Here is a 23,352-nt window from a genome sequence, read left to right on the forward strand (position 1 = left end):
CACTTGTAGTTCACTGCCACGACAGGTTGAATTACATGGATCCGATCCAGCACAGTGCGAGCCTGCGAAGGAAACGCGGCCGGAGCGACGAGACGAGGCTTCCCGAGACGGAGGCCGCGGTTTCCAATTCCACGCCGCGCAGGTGGAGGAGTTCAGCGCCGCGGCGCCAGGATGGTCCGTGCTGCCGGACGTCAGCGAGATGATGCAGATGAGGGGGCGACGGGCACCCTGCCCAGTACGGACACTGGCCGCACGAGAAGATCGGCTTCGGCATCGACTGCGTGCACTGGTGCTTGCCAGGCCCCATCGATGCTTGGAGCGATTTGTCGCATCATTTGATCGCTAATTGATGGACGAGACACATGTTTTTTTTCTCGAATACGCAGGAGATCTGCGTATCATTATATTAAAAAAGAAAGAGTTTACAATACAACCAACGCGTAACAAGCGCGCTAGGTGGTCACTAGCTGGACCGACCTAGCAAAGAGTTCTGTGGACCGATATTACATAAATGGATCAACCAAAATGCGCTCGACGTCGCGTCCTACGAGTCCTCCCGGAAGAGCTCGCATGCACGCCCGTTGAACACTGGGAACAACGCATCTAGGGCCTCCACCTCGCTCGACGACAAGGTCCCAGCACGCATGGCGTTGAGAACCCCCCCCCTCTGCACGGGCAAAACTGGTGCAGACAGCGGAGCGATCCCTAGTCGCTTGTTTAGGAGAACTTCGCGCCGCTTAGAGGCCGGAATGTGCGTTAACGATTGGGCAGCAATCCGACAGCTCCTGGGCCGGATAAGCGGGGCCCTCTTGACAGGCGTCCTCTGCCGAGGCGGGGAGGCGATGAGGGGCGGCTCCCGCTAGACTCGCACCTCGTCAAGAAACCTCGCAAGACGTCGAGCGGCCTCGAGCGACGTCGGCGTCTCCTCCCCACGCGCGACGTCGAGTTGACCCCCGCGAGGAGGCGTCAGTAGTACTGACTCTGGCAACGATGGCTGAGATGAGGCGGCGGCCTCATTCAACGTCATCAGATCGTCCATCGACAGCGAAGAGCCCGCCACGGGTGGCACCGCGACCATCACAATGGGTCCCGTCTGAGGAGGCACAACTTGCACAGGAAGACGGAGGCGGGTATGCCGTGCGCGGAGCAAACTGTAATTCTGTACATGTTGCATCGTATTGGGTGCAGAAGTATTATGATTTATGCATTGTCTATTGTGCGTTCTACACCGTCTGAGCACGTCCTACCAGTCCAAGCTGCATACTGCTATTATTCTACTTCTCCCGTCAGAGTAGCTTATTGTATAGATCTAGTCGATCGCTGATGTCTATTCTGAAACAAGAACTCGGCAATTGGCTATCTGACGCCAAGTCGCCAACAACAGGCACCACGTTAAAATCAACCAGAAGTCAACTACAGACCTCAGATGTTTTCAATTGTGATGTGCAGAAGAGGAGCGTGGATCCAAGGCGCAAATTGCGCTGACCGCTGAGCAGATGGCATCCTACTGCTTGGTAGTACAGTCGCTATTAGCCATGGATTACGGCCTGCCGATAAGGATCCAGCTCTGATGAACTGATGAAACTTGCACCAACTTGCACCCGATGCTAAAAAGAATGGGCATTTGAAATTTTCCACTTCCCAGAAGGGCATTGTAAACTTAAAGGTGATACTGCCATGAACTTAGTGGTCAATGAAGATATGTGTCAATTCCTCTCACGTGATTAGCCAGCCAGCTCAACCATCAATCGAAGTTGTTTAATTGAGCAGCCTGAAGTGTCTGCAACTGCAAGTCATGGCAATGATCCGATTCCCTGTCTGTCCAGGAAATCTGTCATCAGCGGAATCATGGATTGCACGTTGCACGTCATCCCGATCCTGTTTGGACTTTTGATTCCAACGACTACAGCGCAAAGAGCTGAAGCAAGTCAACCACACGGGAGCTGAACACAATGACCCCTAAAGAAAAAAAAGGTCTATTATGCACATCTTCTTTTTTGATTGCTTTCATCAGTGTAGAGTTTACTTTGCTTCGAGTAGCACAAATAAAAAAAACTCCATCAATTTACAGAAGAAAATCAAGCAGCATTTCTTTTAGCTTGAAAGCTGGCACGAACAGTGCTATTGTTGAGAAAGCAGCATCTGGAGCAGCAGCTCGCTCCACAGGTCGATCGGGCCCGGCAAGCACCAATGCAGGCAGTCCACCACGAAGCTCCCGTCCACGCTGCCACCGGGCGGGTGACCGTACCGGCTCGGGTGCCCGTCCGGCCTCAGGTCCATCGCCTCCGTGATGTCTAGCAGCAGCAGCTCCGCGCCGTTCCGCCGCACCGCCGCCTCCGTCTCCCTGAGCGCATCAACCTAAAGCACAGAAGGATTCATCAAGTTAGATACTCAGATGTCGCGTTCCACGTTGCAAAGAAACGACGGCACGTCGAGGGGCATGGATGTCGTCGGTTCCCCACCTGCGCTGCGCGGTACTCGGCCTCGACGGCGCCGAGCTCGCGCTCGCCGCGCCGGAACGGGTGTGTGCGGACGCAGTCGCCGCCGGTGTTCCACGCCCCGTTCTCGAAGTGCGCGGGCGTCACCGTGCGGAGGATGACCTTGCCGCGGAACCCCACGCTGGCCGCGATGGCGGCCAGCGCCGTGCGGAACGCAGCGCGCACGGCGCGGGGCACGGGCAACACGGTCGAGTTTCCGGCGGCAGCGTCGTTGCGCCCGACGACGCTCCCTCCCTCGCGGTAAACTGATGGGCGTAGGAACCAGTTGGTCCCTGACATGACGACGTGGTCGAAGTCGGCGATGTGCGCCGCCCACCGGGCGTCCGCCGTGTCGAGATCGAGGTTCCACTGGCCGAGCGCCGCGTTCGACAGGTTGGCCTTCACCAGGAAGGGCGACCAGAAGAGAGAGATGGTGAAACCGTGGTGGCCGTAGTGGTAGTCGCGCCGGACGACTCTCCCCGTCACGTCGATCTCCGGCGCCGTCCTGACCTCCACCGGCTGTTCCTCCTGCAACATGCCCGGCGCGTCTCGTCAGGATCCAGGAGGAGAGGAGCAAGAAACTAACAACGGAATTAACACAAGCTGCGGTACCTTGGACAAGAGGCAGATCAAAGATTTGGCGTGATTCCTGGCGAGGGAGTCTCCGACGAAGGCCATGGACTTGCCCCTCATGGCGTCCAAGAACCGCGCCGCGTCGAAGCGTGGGAGGTCGCACCCGTCAGGCTGCCACCGCCATCGCAAGAACTCGAGGCTGGGCTTGCCGAACTTCATGCAGTTCTGGAGGTCATCGATGAACTGGCACGTCAGGTTCGTGTAGTACGGCGCCTCTGTGTCCGGCACCCACTCGCCCCGCGTGAAGTCGCAGGCGCTGGCCGTAGACGCTGACGACGAAGAGGAGATGGACGGCGCGACGCGGTCGATATGCGGGTAACGATAAGAGAAGGTGATGTCGTAGAGCGAAACAAGCGCGAGGAGCAGCAGGACGATGACAGGTGTGGCAATGGCGGCCGATCGCTTTGGGGAGAACGGGCTGCTCTTGTGGGGCTTCATGATCGAGGCACACAGCTGTGGTGTGATGGGATGCAATTCAGGATGCCGGAGAAAATGCAGGATGTGCAGCGCAGCTTGTTCTTTGTAGTGCCTGTTGGCGATGCAGATCAAAGTGTGCGCTGCACGACTGCCATTCCTCCTACTCCGTCCGTTCCTTCAAATTACTAGAATCCGTGCCAGTCAAACTTGTTTAACTTTGACCAACTTTATAGAAAAAAACATCAATATGTATAACATAAAATAAGTATCTTATAAAAATATATTCAATGATAAATCTAATGGTATTAATTTGGTACTATAAATCTTAGTGTTTTTTCTATAAATTTGGTCAAAGTTTTAAAAAATTGACTTAAGACAACTCTAAAAATTGCAGCTTTCAGGGACGGAGGGAGTATTCTTTTACAGAAAACACTGCTCTGCACAGGCCACGGTGCCGTCGGTGCGTATGCCTTAGGCTTGTCATCGTGAAAAAAAAATTGTGAATCTACTTCACAGAAGCCTATGTAGTTTTGATGCCAATCAGGGTTGATTAAAGACAGCTGCCCTTTGCTCGCACTGCATGAATCGAAGCCTTGGTGTCCTCTTTTTGGTTCGACACCTGTCTCGTGCCTCCCTTTGTTTGGTGACGACCTACAAGGCCGCGGCCACAGGCCCGTATCTGCCTCGCACGCCCACCTCGCAAAAGGGTAAGAGGGAGGAACAGGATAGTGGCCCGAACCCTAACCTCCCTCCTCGTTCCTCTTGATCCCCCTCTCTTAGCCTCTCCTCCCCCGCCGCCGCCACTGCATCTCCGTCCCTCTCCTCCCTGTGAAGCCTCCACACATCGTCGTCGCTCGAGTATGGAAGCCGATTGGCCTTTGCGGCATGGGGAAGCACGTAGGGGCGCATGAGATTTGGGGGCGCGTAGATCAGGAGGACCTCGTCGGCCCCCAAGGTGTTCATGGTTGGCAGCATAGGAGGTAACTGTTGGTCGCTTCCTCCGCCGCCTCAATGCCGGCATGAACACCATCGTGCGTGGACTCCCCGCCTGTGGCCACGCGTGCCTACCAGCTTGCCTCCTCCTCCACAAGCACATCCAGAGATGCAGCTTGGGACAGTCTCTGTCCGGGCGATGGCCCTGGTGTGCCTGCATACGGCATGTGCTCGATGAAATGTACACAAGGTATGTGTGCTTTCTTTTTTTCCCCTTTGAGTTTTGCTTGCTGATTTAATTTAGTACAGTACTCATTTATACAATCTGATGCATTAGGTGTGCTACCTGAAGGAAAGAAGTAAATCGTTTCTTTTAGGTTGAGAGGTCATGTTAATTTCAGATCTTATAATTGGCTTAAATTGGAAAAGTGCAGTTGTCCAAGATTTTATTCAGTGGCTAATTTCCTCATATTTATATAATGGTTAGCCAACCCTGAACTGCAACTGAGATGATAGGAAATATATAAAGAGGGGTCAGTGTTTATTTCCTTTTTCTTTGTGGATATTTGTATCTAAGCCTGCTCTTGGCACCATTCTCTTGCACAGATCGCTCCAGTCTAATCCATTTACCCATAGGCCTATGCGAGTAGCATAGCACTAGATGCATGCACCATGCTGTGAAAGCAGTTTGGCTCATAAGATGGTGGACCTTAAGACTAAGGGTCTCTTTGTGTACCCACTAGCTTTTATAAGCATGGATGGTTAGTAACAACTCCAGCTTATAAGCTGCCTTATGTAATTTAGTCTCCCATCTTATATGATTCCATGAGCTGTCTTAGTGTCTTCGACCAGCTTATTTGGGCCTTGGTCTTCTACACATATAAGATGATTATATAATCTGGCAGGGAAAATAAACAGGATAAATATATGAAAATCTCTGAATAAAAATATGTATCGTTATTTGATCTTTTTTCTCACTAAATGTCAGAAGAAATTTTGCTAAGAAGCTATGCCGTCAACTAAGAAAAAAATGACCATGTAGAAAGAGTTAATAAATGAGATCATACATTGCGCCATGGTTGATTTTCGTGAAATATTTTGTGAATGGCTATGTTTACTACCATTCGTGAACCAGCTGTATAGTGTTATAGTGTTACTGCTTATGGTAATAAAGTAATTGTTCTGTAATTTGTGATTATCGGTGATACAGGTCCTTGATTACAAGACTTTTCCATTGCTTTCTCAAGCACATGCATTTGGATTTGTGGGTGATTGGCTCAATTGGCTATACATGTATGCCAGGTGAGGAGCTTCTCAACACTGCAAGAAACCGAGAAACTTATATATGTACTGCTGGGTTAAAGCACTTGACAACATATCCAACAACTTTATGTGTAAAGTTTGATCCAATAGCTTTATGTGTTAAGTTTGATTTCAGTAGCGCTTGTGTTGTTTTGCATGTTAAGGGCCTTCAGTGGCTTCCCAAATAATCACGTCTTATGTGTACCTTAGAAGTCTACTACAGAAATTGTTTTGTTCCAATATGGTCATTTGTGCGCTACAAAAGTAGACACTTTAGTACTATTTGGTTGCAATATTTGTGTTTTGTTTTATGGGGGATCCTCATGGTTTCTTCATTTCCCTCGGTGACTGCTGCATTTTATGTTATTGTACTAGATAGATGAAAAATAAATATCTCAATTCATGTATTATGTGGCAGTCCTTTCTACGAATATATTTCACTTTATACTTCAGGTTCAGATTTATTGGTGTTATCTTTTTTACATATATTGGCTTTTCAAAGATATTGATCTGAGGCTATGTTACAAGAAGGATCAGATTGGTCCATGCTATGCTTATTGTCTTAGCAATATTTGTCAGTCAGATTTGTATTTCTCTATTACATCATGACGAGGTTCAGATTTTTTTATCCATGTTAGCAGTTGTCCAAGTTTCTCTTGTTGGAGAAAAGAAACAATAACTTGTTTTTAGGGTTCAGATATAGTCAGAAATATTTATTTATGTGCTGATAAATTGATAGAATAATTTACTTGTATAAAAAATTGCCATAATTTCAGGGGTGATGTGGTTCAAGTGGACACATAGGTGACTGCTACTGACACAAAGGGCGTTTGTGGAGACTTGCATGTTCCTGATTGCAGCTCTGCGATCTCGAGATAAAAAGGTGCATATAAATAATACTGGATGCCATTATTTATTAATTAGAACACTACATAAAGTTGTGTTTATGCAACTTGCTAATAGTGTTCTTTTCTTGCCCAGCGCTAGAGATTAAATCTTGGTTTATTTGTTTGAGGGCTCATTTCAAATAGCCGCGTGGAAGTATATTGTGTTCAAGCTAAGATTATAGGTTGCACCTGTGTGCTCATGGTTTGGTTGCCAAGCATAATTCCATCCTGGTTCCATTGTTGTCATTGGCTTGGTTTCTTTGGGTTACAAGTACAGGGCTCATGGATGCAAAAGTATCCCTTCACGTCTAAGAGCTTGGTAAGTGGTCGGAGATCCTTGATATTACGGGGTATTTTTATGTGCCCATTGATGTGACTTGGCCGGATAGCTTCTTGTGTCTACATTGAATCAAAAGTCTAGACTGACTCTCACTAACCTTCTGCTGACAAGGTACTAACGTGACCTCTAGGCAGCCTACAGCAGGAGCATGAATTCAAACCACCACTTCATCCTTACGCACAATAGAGGTCAAAAAGTGTGTTGGAGCGCAACAAAGCATGCCAATCTACATCGTTTCTAATATTGACTTATATTCAGTAGTTTCTAATAGGGTCGCCTTGTATCAATAAACATTGTTATCTTGTTGCCTTTGCCTTTATAGATGGTCGTGATTGTATGGGAAAAACTATGTATGCTTTAATATTATAGTGCTGCCATATCTAATTATGAAGTGTATGTATATAATGCATAAAATACTTTTTGTTTTTTAGTAATTGTAGGGCGCCCTTCGGGCGCCTGATGTTCTAGTGCTAACGATGAGCAGCCAGCATCTGGAACAGCAGCTCGCTCCACAGGTCAATGGGCCCCGGCAAGCACCAGTGCAGGCAGTCCACCACGAAGCTCCCCTCCACGCTCCCGCCGGGCGGGTGTCCGTACCGGCTCGGGTGGCCGTCCGGCCGCAGTTCCATGGCCTCCGTGATGTCCAGCAGCAGCAGCTCCGCGCCGTTCCGCTGCGACGTCGCCTCGGTCTCGCGGAGCGCGTCAACCTGCGTAGGCATCAACTTGTCACGTCTCCACGTCGCAGCGAATATTCATGCTGCCGCGTAGAGAGAGGGCATGTCATGGCATGGTATCCTCACCTGTGCCGCGCGGAACTCAGCAACGACGGCGTCCCGGACGCGCTGGCCTCGGCGGAACGGCCGCGTGCGGACACAGTCGCCGCCGGTGTTCCACTCCCCGTTCTCGAAGTGCGCGGGCGTGACCGTCCGGACCAGGGCCTTGCCGCGGAACCCCTCGCGGCCCGCGATGGCGCCGAGCGCCGTGCGGAACGCGGCGCGCATGGCGCCGGACACGGGCATCTCGGTCGCGTTGTGGGCGCCGCTGGCGCCGCTGTTGCGCCCGACGGGCCGGCCGCCCACGTGGTACACGGAGGGGCGGAAGAACCAGTTGGTGCCGGAGAGCACGATGTAGTCGAAGTCGGCGATGTGCGCCGCCCACCGGGCGTCCGGCGTGTCGAGGTGCATGTCCCACAGGCCCAGCCCGAGCTCCGCGTTTGAGAGGTTGGCCTTGACCAGGAATGGCGACCAGAACAGGGAGACGTTGAAGCCGTGGCTGCCGTAGTGGAAGTCTCGCCGGACCGCCCGCCCCGTCACGTCGATCTCCGTCGTCGTCGTGACCATCTCCACCGGCTGTGCCACCTGGGAGAGGATGCACAGCAGAGACTTGAGGTGATTCCTGGCGAGGGAATCCCCGACGAAGGCCATGGACTTGCCCCTCGTGGCTTCCAAGAACCGTGCCGCGTCGAAGCGGGGGAGGTCGCACCCGTCGGGCTGCCACCGCCAGCGCAAGAACTCGAGGCTCGGCTTGCCGAACTTCATGCAGTTCTGGAGGTCGTCGATGAACGGGCACGTCAGGTTCGTGTAGTACGGCGCCTCGTCGTCCGGCGCCCATTGGCCCCGCGTAAGGTCGCAGGCGGCCTCGATGGCGGTGGAGGCCGGAGACGGCGAAGACGAGGAGGAGTTGACCGAAGACGATGACGACGACGATGTGTCCGGAACCGTCGAAGACGAGGACGGAGTGGCCGGAGACGGCGTCGACGACGACGGCGCAGAGGATGAAGTGGAGAAGCGGCGTATGTACTGCTGGTAACTGTCAGCGAAGTTGAAGTCGTAGAGCGAGACGACGGCGAGCGCCAGCAGGACGAGCGCCGGCGTGGCAACGGCGACGGAGATCTGCCGTGACGACGGGTAATTGCTCTTGTGGGGCTTCATGGCCGAACAGCGGCGTACGCGAACGCGATCGAGGAGATGAAGGATCCGGAAGGCGGAAGCTACCAACTTGCTTGCTCTAATGCTCTGGTTAGGAGAGAGGTCCGCTTGGAATTGAAGAAGAAAAGGTGCACGCTCCGCAGGGCGTGTCGTGTGCAGGTACCAAAGCCAGTGATCTCTTGGCGGCAGAACCTGGTCCGCTGCATTGGTCCCTAGTTTAAGACTGACGACGAAGCATTCTCCTCCGTAAGCGACTAGCCCGCGTTTGGTTTCTTACTCTTAGATGATTAGTAAAAGTAGACTATTTTAGCTCTTGAAACTTTAGTTAATAATAAAATGACTAAAGTTTAGTTGTCTAAAATTTAACAAAGGAACCAAACAGATCCTAAGTGTTGTATATAAGTATAACCGTGTTTATTTCTCATCATCATCCGGTGCCTTCTTTCCGAATTCTGATGACGACAGTATACTGAAGCACGTCGCGTGCAGGTCAAATTCAGGTTGCTGCACATTCCAGGATGTGCGAATCCATGTGGCTCCATATCCGTAGACTATGGTCTTGTTTAGATACACCTAAAAACCAAAAACTTTACAAGATTTCTCATCACATCGAATCTTGCGGCATATGCATGGAACATTAAATATAGATAAAAAAGATAACTGATTGCACAGTCTACCTGTAAATCACGAGACAAATCTTTTAAGCCTAATTACTCTATGATTGGACAATGTTTGTCAAATAAAAATAAAAGTGCTACAGTGTCAAAATCCAAAAAAATTTTGAATCTAAACAAGGCCTATATCCTGGAAGCCCAGTTTGTGTCTTCCGAAACTCGACTCTCCGAGTCGAGTAGGAAAATCATAGCCGAAAATATTTGTTACAAGAAAAAAAACATTATTTATTCGCTGAAAGTGTATGGCTAAGACAGACGAACATGCTGGAAGCCCACAAGAAGCCCTGTACCGTTGTTAATTTGCTTCAGGCTTTGAGCCCAAAGACTAGGAATTGACACGAGATGGTCAGAGAGAATTGCGGATTAGCAATTTCAAGGCAGATTCCGGACAGGGTTTATTCTGAAAAAGGAAAATTCTGGGAAGGGGAATGTGAACTGCATCCTCTGCAACAGTATTCCTGAGTGTACTGAACATATTTTGTTCCAGTGTCACTTGTGAAGAGGTTACGTGTGGACCTCGTGTTCACTTTTTCACTCTGGAGAAAGGGGAAAATGGGACGATTCTCTCTGTATGGTATGGGTAGCAAATACAGTTAATCATTTCTTCACATATAGGGGAAAGCTTCTACTTTTGGCTCTCTGTATGGGTAGCAAGTACCTCGGTGACGTACCGAATTGAGAAAGACCGTTCCCAAACGTCCTTCCGATGATGTGCTAGTGCTACACAGAAGTTTGCCCTTCTTTGTGGGAATAATGGAAGAGATTTTTGCTAAAAACTTCTGATAAGTCCCGCATACATGATGTACTCCCTCCGCTCGGTAAAACAAGTCGTTCTAACAGCAAAAATTAGTCCAAGCTAGCTTGTTTATAATGAGGACATCAACACCACACTGATTGCTGGTCCGTTTTACTCATGCTCGTGTTCAACAACTTAATCATCAAATAAGTTCCTTCTTGAACTTCTGTCCATCTTGTTTAAACCTTGGAGACATGTGCACTCTTGTTTTGATTAGGAACTAAGAAGAATTTGGGTCATCACGGTTCCCTCTTAAACTTATGATGGTCATCACGGTTGCATACGAAGTTGAATTTGGGTATTTGAGGACTTCATAGAAAGCTTATCAAGTCTACTTTCGTATGGATCCAGTTTCATATCCATATTTTCTCGAAAGCGACGACAATGATCTAAATACCATTGAGAGATTTTTCTATCCTGGGTGTTGCATCACGTTAAGTTAGCCCAATGAGTTGTGTATCGTCTTAAGTCCATTAGAGATGTGTCTTAGGGTTGGAGCACGACCCAAACACTCTTTTGGTCGTTCTCCTCACGTCATATACCCCTTGGCAGCCGCCAGTAACACTGGGGTTTTTATTAGTTCAAGTTTAGCCTTTGCTACTTGCTTGTAAACACGCGTGCTGATCTAGCCAACCGTCTTCTTGTTTTCGGAACCCCACTTCATTGGAGATTGAGTTTGAAATCTTTATTTACATCTAGTAATTCAGTACTTGTTTTACTTGTTTTTACTAGCTCTTCGATTGCTTGCAGGACGAGTGTCTTAGTGGCCGGTTGTCGCGCAAGATCGTGACGGCCATTGAGGGTGGTGCATCGGTTGCTAAGACGAGGCCTTGGAGGGCTGTAGTTGAGCTGTGAACGTCAACTCCTTTCACCAATCGAGTTATCCTGCGCCTCTCATCGAAAGATCGGGCGAAAACTCTAGCGGGTTCATATCAGTTTCTTCAGTTAGAATTGAGAAACATTTGTTTTTGGCAATCGGAGGGACTCTAGTTCTTATACTCTCTCTGTCCCAAATTGTAAGTCATTCTAAGAATTTTGGAGAGTTAAAGTATATCTCAAGTTTGATTAAAATTACATAAAAAATTATAAAGTTTTGTAGTATCAAATAGATATACTATAAAAATATAGGCCTTGTTTACTTCCCAAAAAATTTTGCAAAATTTTTCAGATTCCCCGTCACATCGAATCTTTAGACGCATGCATGGAGTATTAAATATAGATGAAAATAAAAACTAATTGCACAGTTTGGTCGAAATTGACGAGACGAATCTTTTGAGCCTAGTTAGTCCATGGTTGGATAATTTTTGTCAAATACAAACGAAAATGCTACAGTGTCGATTTTGCAAAAAATTTTGGAACTAAACAAGGCCATAATTAAAGAAGAATCTAACGATACTTAGTTGATATCATAAATATTATTATTCTATCATATAAATTTGATTAAATTTGAGATATTTTTATTTTTCAAGATTTTTAGAATAATTTATAATATGAAATGGAGAGAGTAGATGAGAAGATGGCGGGGCTACGTCACAAGCGCAATCGACGTCAGTTGGTGTACTTCTTCACTTTTGGTTTTTCTGGGTGCTAGCTAGGATTGGAAACAGCAGTCTCGTTTGTACTGAACATTCATATTACAGATTTTGCTCTATATAAAAGCAGATACTACTATCATTTTATTTTTTTTTAATGCTAAAGGTGCACTCTCTAGGCCTTGTTTATTTTCATCTGAAAACTCAAAATTTTTCAAGATTTTCTGTCACATCGATTAGTTGAAATTTATAAGACAAATTTTTTGAGACTAATTGGTCTATGGTTGGATAATAATTACGACAAACAAACGACAAACAAACGAAAGTGCTACAGTGTCATGAAAATTTTTTCTTCAAAAACTAAACACGGCACTTTTTTTTTGAAAAATTAACACGACACTAATCTATGCATTCTTGCCATTGCCAACGGGAAAAGCAGCTTTGACTTTTGGACCACGAGAGTGCCTCGATTCCCTGAGATGCACGCTTCGCTGAACGAGTAAAAACAACCGTACGTGATCGAGGAAGAGGAAGGTGCCCATCTCAACTTCCAAGTGCTTTGCAGCTACTAGCCAGCTACGGTGAATCCACACATCTCTAGTGTCGATGCCTCCCAAGTCCCAAGTACCAATCCGCGCGCTCTTCCGGTCTCTCTATCTAGGCGACCACGGAGAGCGACGCCCCTCTGAAGCCCTCCAAGATGGCCACGGCGTGCAGTGCAGGACTGGCCGCGGTCGCGCGCTGGGACCGCGGGCGACTCCACGTCGACGAAGATGTTGCCACAGGGCGATAGCGACAGGCGACGACGGTGCCGGCGGTGACCCGGTGCAACTCGATCGTCACTACAGTCATGGAAACGTCATTAACACACGATTAACGATGGAGAGAGAGAGAGAGAGGGAGCAATGTATAGATGGGCTGTGCTAGGCCTGAAACAACATGATCAGGTTCGACCTGAAGAATTCCGAATTCAGATGGAGCAAGGTGAATCATAGAACCAAGTGCTTGGCTATAAGACAAGCGATTAGAGCCATGTTATATAATAAGTTGTCTCATACTTGTCTCTAAATTACCTTCTCTTTCCTATTTTTTTTCACAACACTTGTTATTTGGGCCCACCACTACCTATGCATCCGTGCCCAGCTTGATGCTTACATAAGAGTCAAGCTATTATCTCTCTCTTTTTTTCTCTCCTCCACATCAACATTAGCTTGGCTATAAGCCCATTATTGTACCTGCTCAGCTATAGATAGTTAGCTGCTGCACAAACCTAATAGTTCGATTGGTTTCACACGATGCCGAACAAATAATACTACATACACAACCTATAAACTGTACCAAACAGAGGGGACACATAAGAACAGATCGTCACTATAAGAGGTCCTGAAACCTAATTAACCAAACAAGCACAAGTAGCCCCTGATCTCCCCCGGATAGGAACCGGCCGGGCCGCCGGAGCAACATTATCGCTTCGCCATGAACGGGCGATGGATCAGTAGTAGTACCGGCGGTTGTGGTTGTTGCGGATGGCACAGCAGCCGAGCGAGTAGACGAGCATGAGGAGCACCAGAACGACGACGTTGAGCGCGGCCACGGCTCTCCAGTGGAGCCTTGCGGTGGCCACCACGCCGGCCTTGCACGCGTCGCACTGGAAGCACAGCACGCGCTGGTCGTTGCTCCACGCGCGGCAGTCGATGGCGTCCGCCGCCGTGGCCGCGCCCGACGAGGGGGTTGCCCAGAACGTCGCGTTGACGGACTGGAACCCGCAGTACGCCGGCGGCTTGCAGCAGCCAGACTGCACCGTTGGGCGTTGGCGTCATTACATAGTAGAAGAAGAGAATACATTATAAACCGCGGTCGTCGTGTGATGATTACCAGTTTACCACGCTGGCATAGTGGCATGTCGAGTGGAACAACGAACCGTGCCGTGCATGGTGGTGCCATGCATGTATTGCCATGCAACGCAACTGGCGGATCCGTGCATGCATGCGTACCTGAACGAGCGGCAGGTACCGCCGGTACAGCTCGCCGGCGTTGATCCCGCCGTGGACCCAGCCGCCGCCGCACACGCCCGCGTCCGCGATGCAGCTCTGGATCCGCTGCCACGTCTCGTAGTCCGCGACCCTGTCCTGCAGCCAGCCGGAGTAGTCCCCGATCCGGTACTCCCCGTACCCGGCCCCGGACACGGCGGCGGCGGCGCCCCTGTTGGTGACGGCGAACGCGAACGCGGTGGCCACGAACATGCCGATGAGGATCACGAAGATGGCAACGACGTACACCCAGAGGAGCGGCGTGGCGCGGCAGCACGCGCCGGCCAGCGCCAGGAGCGACAGCAGGAGGAACGCGGCGCCCAGCGCCATGGCGGGCACCCGCACCAGGCGCTGGCACTCGGTCGCCGGTTGCGCCAGGACGTAGGCGCCCGCGCCGATGAGCGCCACGGAGGCGACGAGGGAGATAAAGTTCAGGGCGCCCAGGACGCCGTTGGAGAGGCTCACCATGGCTCGAGTGCTGGACCCTACGTGCCCACGTCCTTCCTTCCTTTTCCCAATATGTGTGTATGTGATCTGTTGTCCTACCCTACAGAACAAATGGCTTTACGTATGTGCTTGCCTCGCTCTAGTTGCAGCCGCCCTGTTCGCTTCATCCGACTGCTGCTTGGGATCCACTGCCCGCTCCCTGCTGTTTGGGGATCAAGAATGCAAACAAAAGAGCGGGAAATGTGGCCAAGGCATTGGTTTTCTTGCTCCGGTAACCCAGTTTACGCCCTGACAGAACTGAGATTTATCCCGGAATTTGCAGTTGTTTGTACTAGAAGATGGCAATGTGGCACTTCAGGATGACTCGGGAGGCTGGCCACAAAACGCGGCAGAGGGCATGGCCACGAGGACCGAAGCGACTAGCGAGCACACCCATTTTGCACGCCAATCCCCACGCCACGCCGCGCCACTCTGGCAAACAGGAAACAGTAGGGGGGCAGGCAGCAAAGCACCAAGATCGAAAGATCCAAAGAGCACACCAGATCATAGGTTTGACCAAAATAGCATACATTGGCACCCGCAAATGCAAGACTGTGTATAGTTGACATTGTTTCAGGCTTTCAGCTAAGAACCATACATGCTAGAGAATATCCAGCGAATCAAAATTGTTTGTCGAGCAACGAGTGACCACTGATGAACAACCACCAATCCTTTGGCCATCTTTAAGATCTGAGCAGAACTAGTAAGGCTTGAATTTCCTCTGAGCCCTAAGCTCCTGTATCCTTTTCTTGTCCTGCTCGAACTTGCTTTGCAACATTGCCAGTTCTGCGCAAGAAACACAAAGCTGTAAGTTCCCAGGGCCCATCATGTTATAGAAAAGACATCACGCAGCACAGATGGACCGGGAAAAAAAAGGAACTCTTTTCGTGAGTGAATTCATGCTTACTAAACCTGTAAAACTTGAGTCAAAAATAACTTGAACTCAATAAGTTGTTCGACAAGAAAAACTTGAACTAAAAAATGGAAAACAATAATAACGGGTTTCAAATTTCTGAACTAACTAGAACCTCAATGTATCACACACACACAAGAGTAAGAGTAAAAACTTCTCACAGATGGTTCATCTGACAAGTCCAATCTAGATTACAAAATGGCTGTGGACTTGTGGTTCCAAACACTGAAGATGCAAAACAGAACCAAATTCTTCCCCAAAACAGAACAGACAATATCAAGATGAAGGTTACCCATACTCAGAATGGCAAACAATGGAACAGATTATTTATCATGGCTGATCAACTGCATGACATTACAAGTCCAAGCAGTTCATGCTGTGCAATATATGGTCTGAGTTCTATCATGTGTAACCAGGGAGTGGAATAACAAATAAGAAGTCTTGTTAAGCAATGATGACATACCACTGAGGTGGGCTTCTCGTTTCTGAAATCTGTAGAAGTTCGTATCAACTTCCTTGGGTTTCTTATTAGCCATTTTCTCTTGCATTGCAGTAAGAGATACAGAGCCAACAGCTGTTCCAGTTTCAGCATCAGTGGTCTTTTTCCTCCCCTTGTGATGCACCACAACCGTCCATCCATCTTCTGCTGCACGGGCCTCCCTTTCTTTCCTCTCCTGAAATAATCAAGTAGGTATTAGGAACAAACAACTTGCTTGTTTTGCTTCTTCAGACGATATATATGTCATGGAGGAAACAGTCACCTTCTCTTGTTGTTCCTCATGAGCAACAATAAACTCATCTATTCTTTCCTGCAAGGCTTTCAAGCCAGGTCTCTTCAGTTTGTACTCCAAGATCCATTCTGTTGAGAGTCAAGACATCACATATAAGCTATTAAGACTTTGGTGCATGAAGCTGCTAATTCTAACAGAAAAGGAGAAGAAAAATGTGAAATTAATTGGATCACAACATCAATCACTAAGTCTGCAACACATATTGCCAACTCTAGAACTTGCATCACAGGAGTCAGCAAGCTAGTAGATAAACTAAAAGGTATTTGGCTTTGTATGTCAGCTTTCTTTTGAAGCTGGCGCCTAAAGTGAATTCCATCTGTATTGGTCCTAGGAGGAATTTGTATTATATAATACACATATGTAGTCTTTTACTCCCCCAGATTGTTCAAAGAAAGTATTGCTTTGGGAGTTAGACTATGAGTAGAGTTGAACCGTATACAAATTTACCGGTACCGTAAATATATCATTAGAAAAATAGTCATCAAACAGTCAAAGTTGCTTGTGAAGACTGTTGATGTCCACTGACTGGAGTGAAAATTTAGGCAAGTTACAAAAATACAACACTAAGAGTTCTTTGGATATAGTACATTCAGTATTTAATTGTGAACACTACTTTCCATCAAATAACTTCACAAAGAAATGTCAGCATAGACTAGCAAAATAGTATCTCAGATATCAGAACTCAAAAGCAGAACATTACTTTTCATTCCTCTGGAACAGTCTTCATCAACTGATGGAATCTCATCAGCGTTTGCAGTACTAACTTCAACATGTCTCTCCAAGTTGTTATTATTATCTTTACATGATGCATGCTTATCTTTCTTCTTGGCCTTCCCAGTTTTTTTAACTTCCACTGCAATCAATGGACAGACATGCCACAGAAAGCATAAATATTTATGCAAAACATTGAACTGATACTTCAGAACAACTTTGACTCAGAGACAACCCTGCTAGTCTTACTTTTCTTTCCCCTCTTTGACTTCTGAGGCTCTTCATTATCCACATCTTCACTCAGTGCTGCAAGTTGGTTGACATCAGCTGCATAAATATTAGCTATAATGTAAATTACAAATGGAAGAACTACTATATAATGACTAATGAGAACACTAGGACATAATATAGGATATCAACTGGTTCTTGCACGAACTCACTACTTAAACCATTTAAGTCTGAGAAAAGATCAAGGCAATCAATTTGTCAAGACAAACGCGCAGCACCAACAAGCAATCTTACCACTTTGAGTTTCTTTACTTTGATTTTCATGCAGGATTTCTTCTGTGTCAGTAATCCCAGCAGAGCTCTTCCCTCCCTTTACCTTCTTTTTCTTTTTCTTCAGCTTAGGTGCTCCAGCATCATCGGTAACAACTGAACTTTCATACACGACAGCAGGACTGCTACTTTCCATTAGCTTCTTTTTGCTCTTCTTCTTCTTCAGCTTAGGCATTGCAGGATCTTTACTGCCTGACAGTAATTCCACCACACCATCTTCCATATCATGATTACTCTTAACATTGGCATGCTTATTTTTCTTCTTCTGCTTCACCAATGGAATTTTCTTTCTCCTTGCCAATTCTTTATCTGGCATTCAAAGTTGAAGATGGAAAACATTGCCTTAGACAATTTAGGTCTGTTCCACATTTTCATTACACAAAAAAAGAAGAAAAAAGAGCTTGATAGCTGTAACCAGGGCACAGCAAACAACTTAAGAACTGTTGTAGGATACAATGAAACAAATAAAACTACTTGGGACAAAACTACTGATTCTGATTTCTGAAACACAAGTATATAAAAGAAATGGGAGGAAAACGACACGAAATCCATACAATTACCTTCTTTAACGCCATGCTCGGCAGCGGGTTCGCTATCGACGGCACATTCCAAAGCTCTGTCCTTCTTCCTCTTCAGCTGCTTCCTCTTCACCCCAAGCGCCAATTTCTTCTCCTCCTTCGCTTCCCGCGAACCCTTCTTGTCTATAAAGAGCAAACTCTCAATTTCCCTCCCTAATTCGAACTAATACAATCAGGAAGCAACGGAATTTAGAGGGGCGAATGTGCAGAACCTTTGGATTTCCCCATCACAGATTAGTAACCAAGCCTACGGAGGAAAGCAGCCAAACGGGTAGCTCCGCAGAGATCTCCGTCCGTGGCTTGCCCCAGGCTGTGGCGGCGCCGGAGAGGGGTGGCGGCTGTGACGACTGTCGCCAAGCGGCGTCGCGGAACTCCGATGGGTTTTAGGTTTTGGGCCTCGGCAGTTGGTATTGGGCCTTTCAGACAGATGAAACCCAGACAAAGGTGGCCCCCACGTTCCAGTGACTTGCAAAGGTGCCGCGTGGACGGACCTGCCAGTTTATAGTGATTACGCTTTGCGCCTTCTAAAACCCTAGTCCAGAACGAACTAAAACCCGCAACCGCGAAGCCACTAGTAGAAGGCGGCGGCGGCGGCGATGGGGAGCGACACGGAGACGGAGAAGAAGAAGACCCCGGTGGCGCTGATGCCCATCGCGAAGCCCCTCGCTGGAAAGAAGCTCTGCAAGCGGACCCTCAAGCTCGTGCGACGAGGTTCGTGAGACTTTCGCCTTCGCCCAATTAGATTCCGTGTTTGCTCTATTCGGTTGCGAGTTTCTTCTCATCCTGTTGTGATTCTTGGCGAATTTGCAGCCTCTGAGGCCAAGTGCCTCAAGCGCGGAGTCAAAGAGGTAGTCAAGAGCATTCGCCGCGGGAACAAAGGGTAAGCCAACTCTAGTTTATTTTTTCCCCTTCCTAATCAGTGCTTGATAAACTTTGAATTGCCTAATTGGCTAGTCGTCGTGGCAATCAGCTTTTAGGGCACATGGTTCTCACTTAGAGTTTATATACATCTTCACTTACGAAATGGTATACAGCTTAGGGCACATGCCTAATTGCCTAATTGCCGTAGTGGTATTTTACTCATATAAAAAAAATCCAATAATACCTTATTTGATTTACTTGGAAATCCACATGAGTAACAAATGGTAATCGAATGCACTTATTGTGGTGAAATTGTCCAATTTTTTGGATGCAAAATGAACTGTTGTCTATTGTGTGGAGAACTTGCTTCTCTTGATGTTTAGATTTCCTGCAGCATTTCTTGCCTAATTGTTAGCATCATCGGAATCTGCTTTGTTTTTTTGCAGGTTGTGTGTGATTGCTGGAAATGTTTCTCCTATTGATGTGATTACACATGTTCCTATACTATGTGAGGAAGCTAATGTTCCTTACATATATGTTCCATCAAAAGAGGTGGGTTTACATTTCCCCATTTTATTTAGGTTCAAGTTTTCTGCACTGGTGTGGGTGTAGAATTCTGTCACCACCATGTAAGATATTGAGATGACAGTTACAACTGCATGTTGCATGTCCATATAAACAAAGAGTGCTTAAAGTTGCTTATCAGATGACCAAAATCCATAAATTTCTTCATACATTGAAAATGCTGTGTCATCTTCCTGGTAGCAGTTGCCTGTTAGTGACGGACTGTTTTTGGTCTGATCACATAACAACTAAGTACCACCACCTATTTGTCTTGTCATTTGATAACTGTTCTAAATAAATTGTTAAAAGACATCCATGCACATGTAAATACTAATGGCATGTTTGGTTCCTAGCCACAAAAATTTGTCTAAGGTTATGTGCTCAAAATATGTGCTACACCTTAGTAAGCCTAAGAGAATCTTGCCACACTTCTGATTCATTGACGTGTGGGGCCTAATTTAAATATTTAATGGAAGGCAATCTTACCACACTTTGTGGTGGTAACAAAACAGCAGCCAAAGTTGGTCAAACTTGGCTAACCTTAGATGTGGCAAATGATGGCAAGTTGTGGCTAGCAAGTAGCAACCAAACACCCCATAAATACCATACCTGAATGTTAAAATCCACATCACAAAGACCATTTGTCCTTCTCAACAGCAAAATTATCTTGATCATCAAGCATACTTGAAGATTAACAGTAGGTAACCTGGGTTCTGTAAAAAAAAATGGTAACATGAGGAAATACTACATGTTAATTTAGTTCTTTACATTGTATTGCAGTCAATTATTTTTATAGGATGCTTATTCTTAGAAGACAAGCCCAATATACTGATGTGTCATTTGCCTTCTGAACAGGATCTTGCGACTGCAGGAACCACAAAGAGGCCGACTTGTTGCGTCTTGGTTCTGACCAAACCAACCAAGGGGGAGCTCAGTGAAGAGGTGAAGGATAAACTGAAGTCAGACTATGACCAAGTTGTAACGGAAGTTGCTGAGGCTACGTCTGCAATGTTCTGAGGACCATATTATCTGAGAATCAGGCAACTCCATGTGCACATCTTTCTTGGTGTAGTATGTAACTTGATCCTGTCAACCTGCCCTGCCTGCTTGGAACAACCGCACCAGTATGTTTTGCATGGTGGCTGGAGCGATATGACTATATGAGTTTACCTGCATATTATGGACTATCCTTGTTGGCGTATTATCCTATTATTAATGATTAGATTTAGCCAATTATAATCAGTTCGGTGACCACACTGTTTCCTTGGGTTGTCGAATCTTGGTAGCTAGTAGGCACGTTCCAGGTCTTGTGTTGATGACTTGTCACAAGATGTGCCTGTAAATCTTGCGGTATCTTAGCGCCTTATATCAGGATCAGTCTTCTGCTCGTTTGGGTTTATAGAACTTCAATTCAAATTTTGTGGGGTGCATGGTTCACAAGTTTTCCTCTTGGGTTCGATCAGCGTGCGGCAAAGCGCTGTTCGTTTGATGTTTGATGGAAGCGTGCGGCAACTCTTCGTTCTGTTTGTTTGATAGACAGTTTTCTTGACCTCTGGTGTCTGGAGCCACGCAAAGATTGTCGGATCGATAAAAGCGCGGTCGTACTCGTATTACAGCAACAATACAGTTGTGCTACCGTCCCTTCAGAATTCAGAGCTGTTTGCGGGTACGCAGCTGTGTGCTAGCGTCCCTTCAGAATTCAGAGCTGTTTGTGGGTACGCAGGGAAACAGCTCAGGTTTTTTTGCACTGGTACTCTGATCTTTTGATGCTTCGTCTGGATCTTAGCTTCACGGCGCTTCTGTTTGAAAGCTTGTGGCAAACACACGATGAGACACGACAAAGTTGGCTCCGGGATTTCTGTGCTTGTTACTGTTGGGATACGTCAAGTATCAGTCTCTCTCTCTCTAGGAGACTGGGACTGACTACTGAGACAGGGACGCTCACGGAGCCGGGTGTTTTATTTATTTATTTATATATATATAAAAACAACAATACGGAGCCGAGTTGGAGTGGTTGCGTGCTTGCTTTGAGAGATTTGCGCTGCTCTCGAGCTGCCGCCGAGGAGCCAACAACCATTTCCAATCCCGGCCAGGCAAAGGAGTGGGTTGGGTTAAGTAGGATTCTAATGCGTGGCCAAACTTGTGGAATGTAGAGATTCCCTTGGGATAGTCATGCCCTAAACAATGACAAGCAAAAGATCCAACGGCAAAATGGCCTCTATCTCGCAACTCTTTATGTGATTCACTTGCCACTTCGATAGTAAATAGTACTACCAGATGGAGTACTGTCTATGTTGTTGTTGTTTTTAGAGAAAATCTGTGTTGTTATTTCAAGGTAGAGATTCCCTTGGGATAGTCATGCTCGCAAATCTGTTTTTTTAGATGGAGCAAAGCATACAACCATCAACTGATCTAAATTTGGTTTAAAAAAGTTCATTTCAAAAGAAAATTAAATTAAGCGTACTAGAATCCTGGCACGGTTTTACTTGCCCAGAAAGCCCTTCCTGTGCAGTCTTTTTATCCTGCTGGTCAAAGATACTTGAGGGCGGGCGATGGCGAATGGCGCAAAGAGCCTTTTTGTTGATGACCTGACTGGCCACCATGCGTTCATGCTTCAGGGCTGAGATCACCTGGTCAAATGGTCAATCCCAGCATACAAGGTGCATGATACTTGCAAGGTGCAGTGCTGGGCTGTGAGCAGTGGATTCTACAGCCGTATCCTGGGCTCCTGCAGGCATGCATGCCACTGTGTGGCTCTGTGCAATCGCGTGAAATGGATTCTGTTGACCTCGAAGCTTGCTGTAGCCAACAGCCAAACTAGCACAGCTGATCAGAATCAGGCCACTCGGGTCTGTTTGGTTATTGATGTTTGGTTTGGGTGATTAACGTCTTGTTTAGGGCCTTGTTTACTTCCAAAAAATTTTGCAAAATAAGAATAGTAGCACTTTCGTTTGTATTTGACAAATATTGTCCAATTATAGACTAACTAGACTCAAAAGATTCGTCTCGTCAATTCCGACCAAATGTGTAATTAGTTTTTATTTTCATCTATATTTAATACTCCATGCATACGTCTAAAGATTCGATGTGACGGGGAATTTGAAAAATTTTGCAAAATTTTTGGGGAACTAAACAAGGCCTAGATGCACCTAAAAACCCAAAACTTTACAAGATTCCCCATCACATCGAATCTTGCGACACTTGCATTGAACATTAAATATAAATAAAAAAGATAACTAATTGCACAGTTTTTCTGTAAATCACGATACAAATCTTTTAAACCTAGTTACTCTATGATTGGACCATGTTTGTCAAATAAAAACGAAAGTGCTACAGTGTCAAAATCCAAAAAGTTTTTGAATCTAAATAAGGCCTAAAAGAGACCTTTTAGTCCACTTTAGTCTGGGTGTTTGGCTAAATGAGACTAAAAGGTGAGGTTTAACTCCATTTAGTCTAGTTTAGCTCCCCTTTGGTGACTAAACTTTAGCTCTCCTTTTAGTCCCAGTTAAGGGGTGTTTAGTTTGAGATGTTAAAATTTAACAGGTACTGTAATATTTTCGTTTTATTTGATAATTAAGTGTCCAATTATAAACTAACTAGGCTCAAAAGATTTGTCCCGTAAATTTTTTTGTAGCTGTGTTTTTAGTTTTGTAAATAGTATATATTTAGTACTCCATGCATGTGTCCAAACATTCGATGTGATGGGTGTTAAAAAAATCCTAAGGAACCAAACAAGGCCTTAATCCATGTGTTTGCAAAAAAAAAGTGACTAAGAACAACTCCAAGAGCTTGGCTAAAATTAGTAGCCAAATTCTATTGTTGAGCCATTTTTTAAAATATAAAACTTCTTAAAAAAGAAGAAGTCTGCAACAACCTTGCTATTTTACAAAATCGGATAGCTAGTGTCAGTGGTTGCCTATATATGGCCACCGAAAATTAAG

At 46.6% G+C, this 23,352-nt stretch overlaps 5 protein-coding genes and 1 long non-coding RNA gene across 7 annotated transcripts; 2 read left to right on the top strand and 4 right to left on the bottom strand.

The window, feature by feature from the left end:
- Positions 1,286–3,618, bottom strand: LOC8077699 (protein trichome birefringence-like 19). Its single transcript, XM_002454298.2, has 3 exons — positions 3,090–3,618; positions 2,463–3,005; positions 1,286–2,358 (listed from the first exon to the last, which is right to left on the bottom strand). Exons 1-3 carry the CDS (start codon positions 3,546–3,548, stop codon positions 2,122–2,124), a joined length of 1,239 nt encoding a protein of 412 aa, XP_002454343.1. The 5' UTR covers positions 3,549–3,618; the 3' UTR covers positions 1,286–2,121.
- Positions 6,545–7,373, top strand: LOC110434394. Its single transcript, XR_002451887.1, has 3 exons — positions 6,545–6,645; positions 6,744–6,968; positions 7,101–7,373. It is a non-coding gene; the product is annotated as an uncharacterized LOC110434394 (long non-coding RNA).
- On the bottom strand, positions 7,460–8,996 carry LOC8071737 (protein trichome birefringence-like 19). The gene is made up of 2 exons (XM_002454299.2): positions 7,790–8,996; positions 7,460–7,696 (listed from the first exon to the last, which is right to left on the bottom strand). Exons 1-2 carry the CDS (start codon positions 8,918–8,920, stop codon positions 7,460–7,462), a joined length of 1,368 nt encoding a protein of 455 aa, XP_002454344.1. The 5' UTR covers positions 8,921–8,996.
- LOC8071738 (tetraspanin-8) lies at positions 13,126–14,795 on the bottom strand. The gene is made up of 2 exons (XM_021459589.1): positions 13,803–14,795; positions 13,126–13,732 (listed from the first exon to the last, which is right to left on the bottom strand). Exons 1-2 carry the CDS (start codon positions 14,415–14,417, stop codon positions 13,412–13,414), a joined length of 936 nt encoding a protein of 311 aa, XP_021315264.1. The 5' UTR covers positions 14,418–14,795; the 3' UTR covers positions 13,126–13,411.
- On the bottom strand, positions 14,920–18,405 carry LOC8071739 (ribosomal RNA-processing protein 7). Of its 2 annotated transcripts, none has more exons than XM_021459657.1 (8): positions 18,199–18,405; positions 17,969–18,109; positions 17,373–17,717; positions 17,100–17,156; positions 16,840–16,992; positions 16,110–16,207; positions 15,812–16,022; positions 14,920–15,221 (listed from the first exon to the last, which is right to left on the bottom strand). In XM_021459657.1, exons 1-8 carry the CDS (start codon positions 18,212–18,214, stop codon positions 15,136–15,138), a joined length of 1,107 nt encoding a protein of 368 aa, XP_021315332.1. In that variant the 5' UTR covers positions 18,215–18,405; the 3' UTR covers positions 14,920–15,135. The 2 variants fall into 2 exon arrangements, with proteins under 2 accessions (XP_021315332.1, XP_002454346.1); XM_002454301.2 differs by having other exon boundaries at positions 14,927–15,221; positions 17,100–17,177; positions 18,199–18,404.
- LOC8071740 (H/ACA ribonucleoprotein complex subunit 2-like protein) lies at positions 18,499–20,788 on the top strand. Its single transcript, XM_002452570.2, has 4 exons — positions 18,499–18,697; positions 18,797–18,866; positions 19,294–19,399; positions 20,267–20,788. The coding sequence occupies exons 1-4, from the start codon at positions 18,583–18,585 to the stop codon at positions 20,426–20,428; spliced, it is 453 nt and encodes a 150-aa protein (XP_002452615.1). The 5' UTR covers positions 18,499–18,582; the 3' UTR covers positions 20,429–20,788.

This window comes from Sorghum bicolor, chromosome 4, assembly GCF_000003195.3.
Source record: "Sorghum bicolor cultivar BTx623 chromosome 4, Sorghum_bicolor_NCBIv3, whole genome shotgun sequence".
Lineage (NCBI taxonomy): Eukaryota > Viridiplantae > Streptophyta > Magnoliopsida > Poales > Poaceae > Sorghum > Sorghum bicolor.

Coding starts and splice junctions, on each gene's coding strand:
- LOC8071738 (XM_021459589.1), bottom strand. CDS start 14,417: ATGGTGAGCCTCTCCAACGGCGTCCTGGGCGCCCTGAACTTTATCTCC. Junction 13,733..13,802: donor CATGCCACTATGCCAGCGTG/GTAAACTGGTAA, acceptor ATGTAATGACGC/CAACGCCCAACGGTGCAGTC.
- LOC8071737 (XM_002454299.2), bottom strand. CDS start 8,920: ATGAAGCCCCACAAGAGCAATTACCCGTCGTCACGGCAGATCTCCGTC. Junction 7,697..7,789: donor CTGAGTTCCGCGCGGCACAG/GTGAGGATACCA, acceptor ATGCCTACGCAG/GTTGACGCGCTCCGCGAGAC.
- LOC8071740 (XM_002452570.2), top strand. CDS start 18,583: ATGGGGAGCGACACGGAGACGGAGAAGAAGAAGACCCCGGTGGCGCTG. Junction 18,698..18,796: donor CCTCAAGCTCGTGCGACGAG/GTTCGTGAGACT, acceptor GCGAATTTGCAG/CCTCTGAGGCCAAGTGCCTC. Junction 19,400..20,266: donor TATATGTTCCATCAAAAGAG/GTGGGTTTACAT, acceptor CCTTCTGAACAG/GATCTTGCGACTGCAGGAAC.
- LOC8077699 (XM_002454298.2), bottom strand. CDS start 3,548: ATGAAGCCCCACAAGAGCAGCCCGTTCTCCCCAAAGCGATCGGCCGCC. Junction 3,006..3,089: donor TGATCTGCCTCTTGTCCAAG/GTACCGCAGCTT, acceptor GGCATGTTGCAG/GAGGAACAGCCGGTGGAGGT. Junction 2,359..2,462: donor CCGAGTACCGCGCAGCGCAG/GTGGGGAACCGA, acceptor TCTGTGCTTTAG/GTTGATGCGCTCAGGGAGAC.
- LOC8071739 (XM_002454301.2), bottom strand. Junction 17,718..17,968: donor CGAGCATGGCGTTAAAGAAG/GTAATTGTATGG, acceptor TTTGAATGCCAG/ATAAAGAATTGGCAAGGAGA. Junction 16,208..16,839: donor CTGTTCCAGAGGAATGAAAA/GTAATGTTCTGC, acceptor GACTCTCAACAG/AATGGATCTTGGAGTACAAA.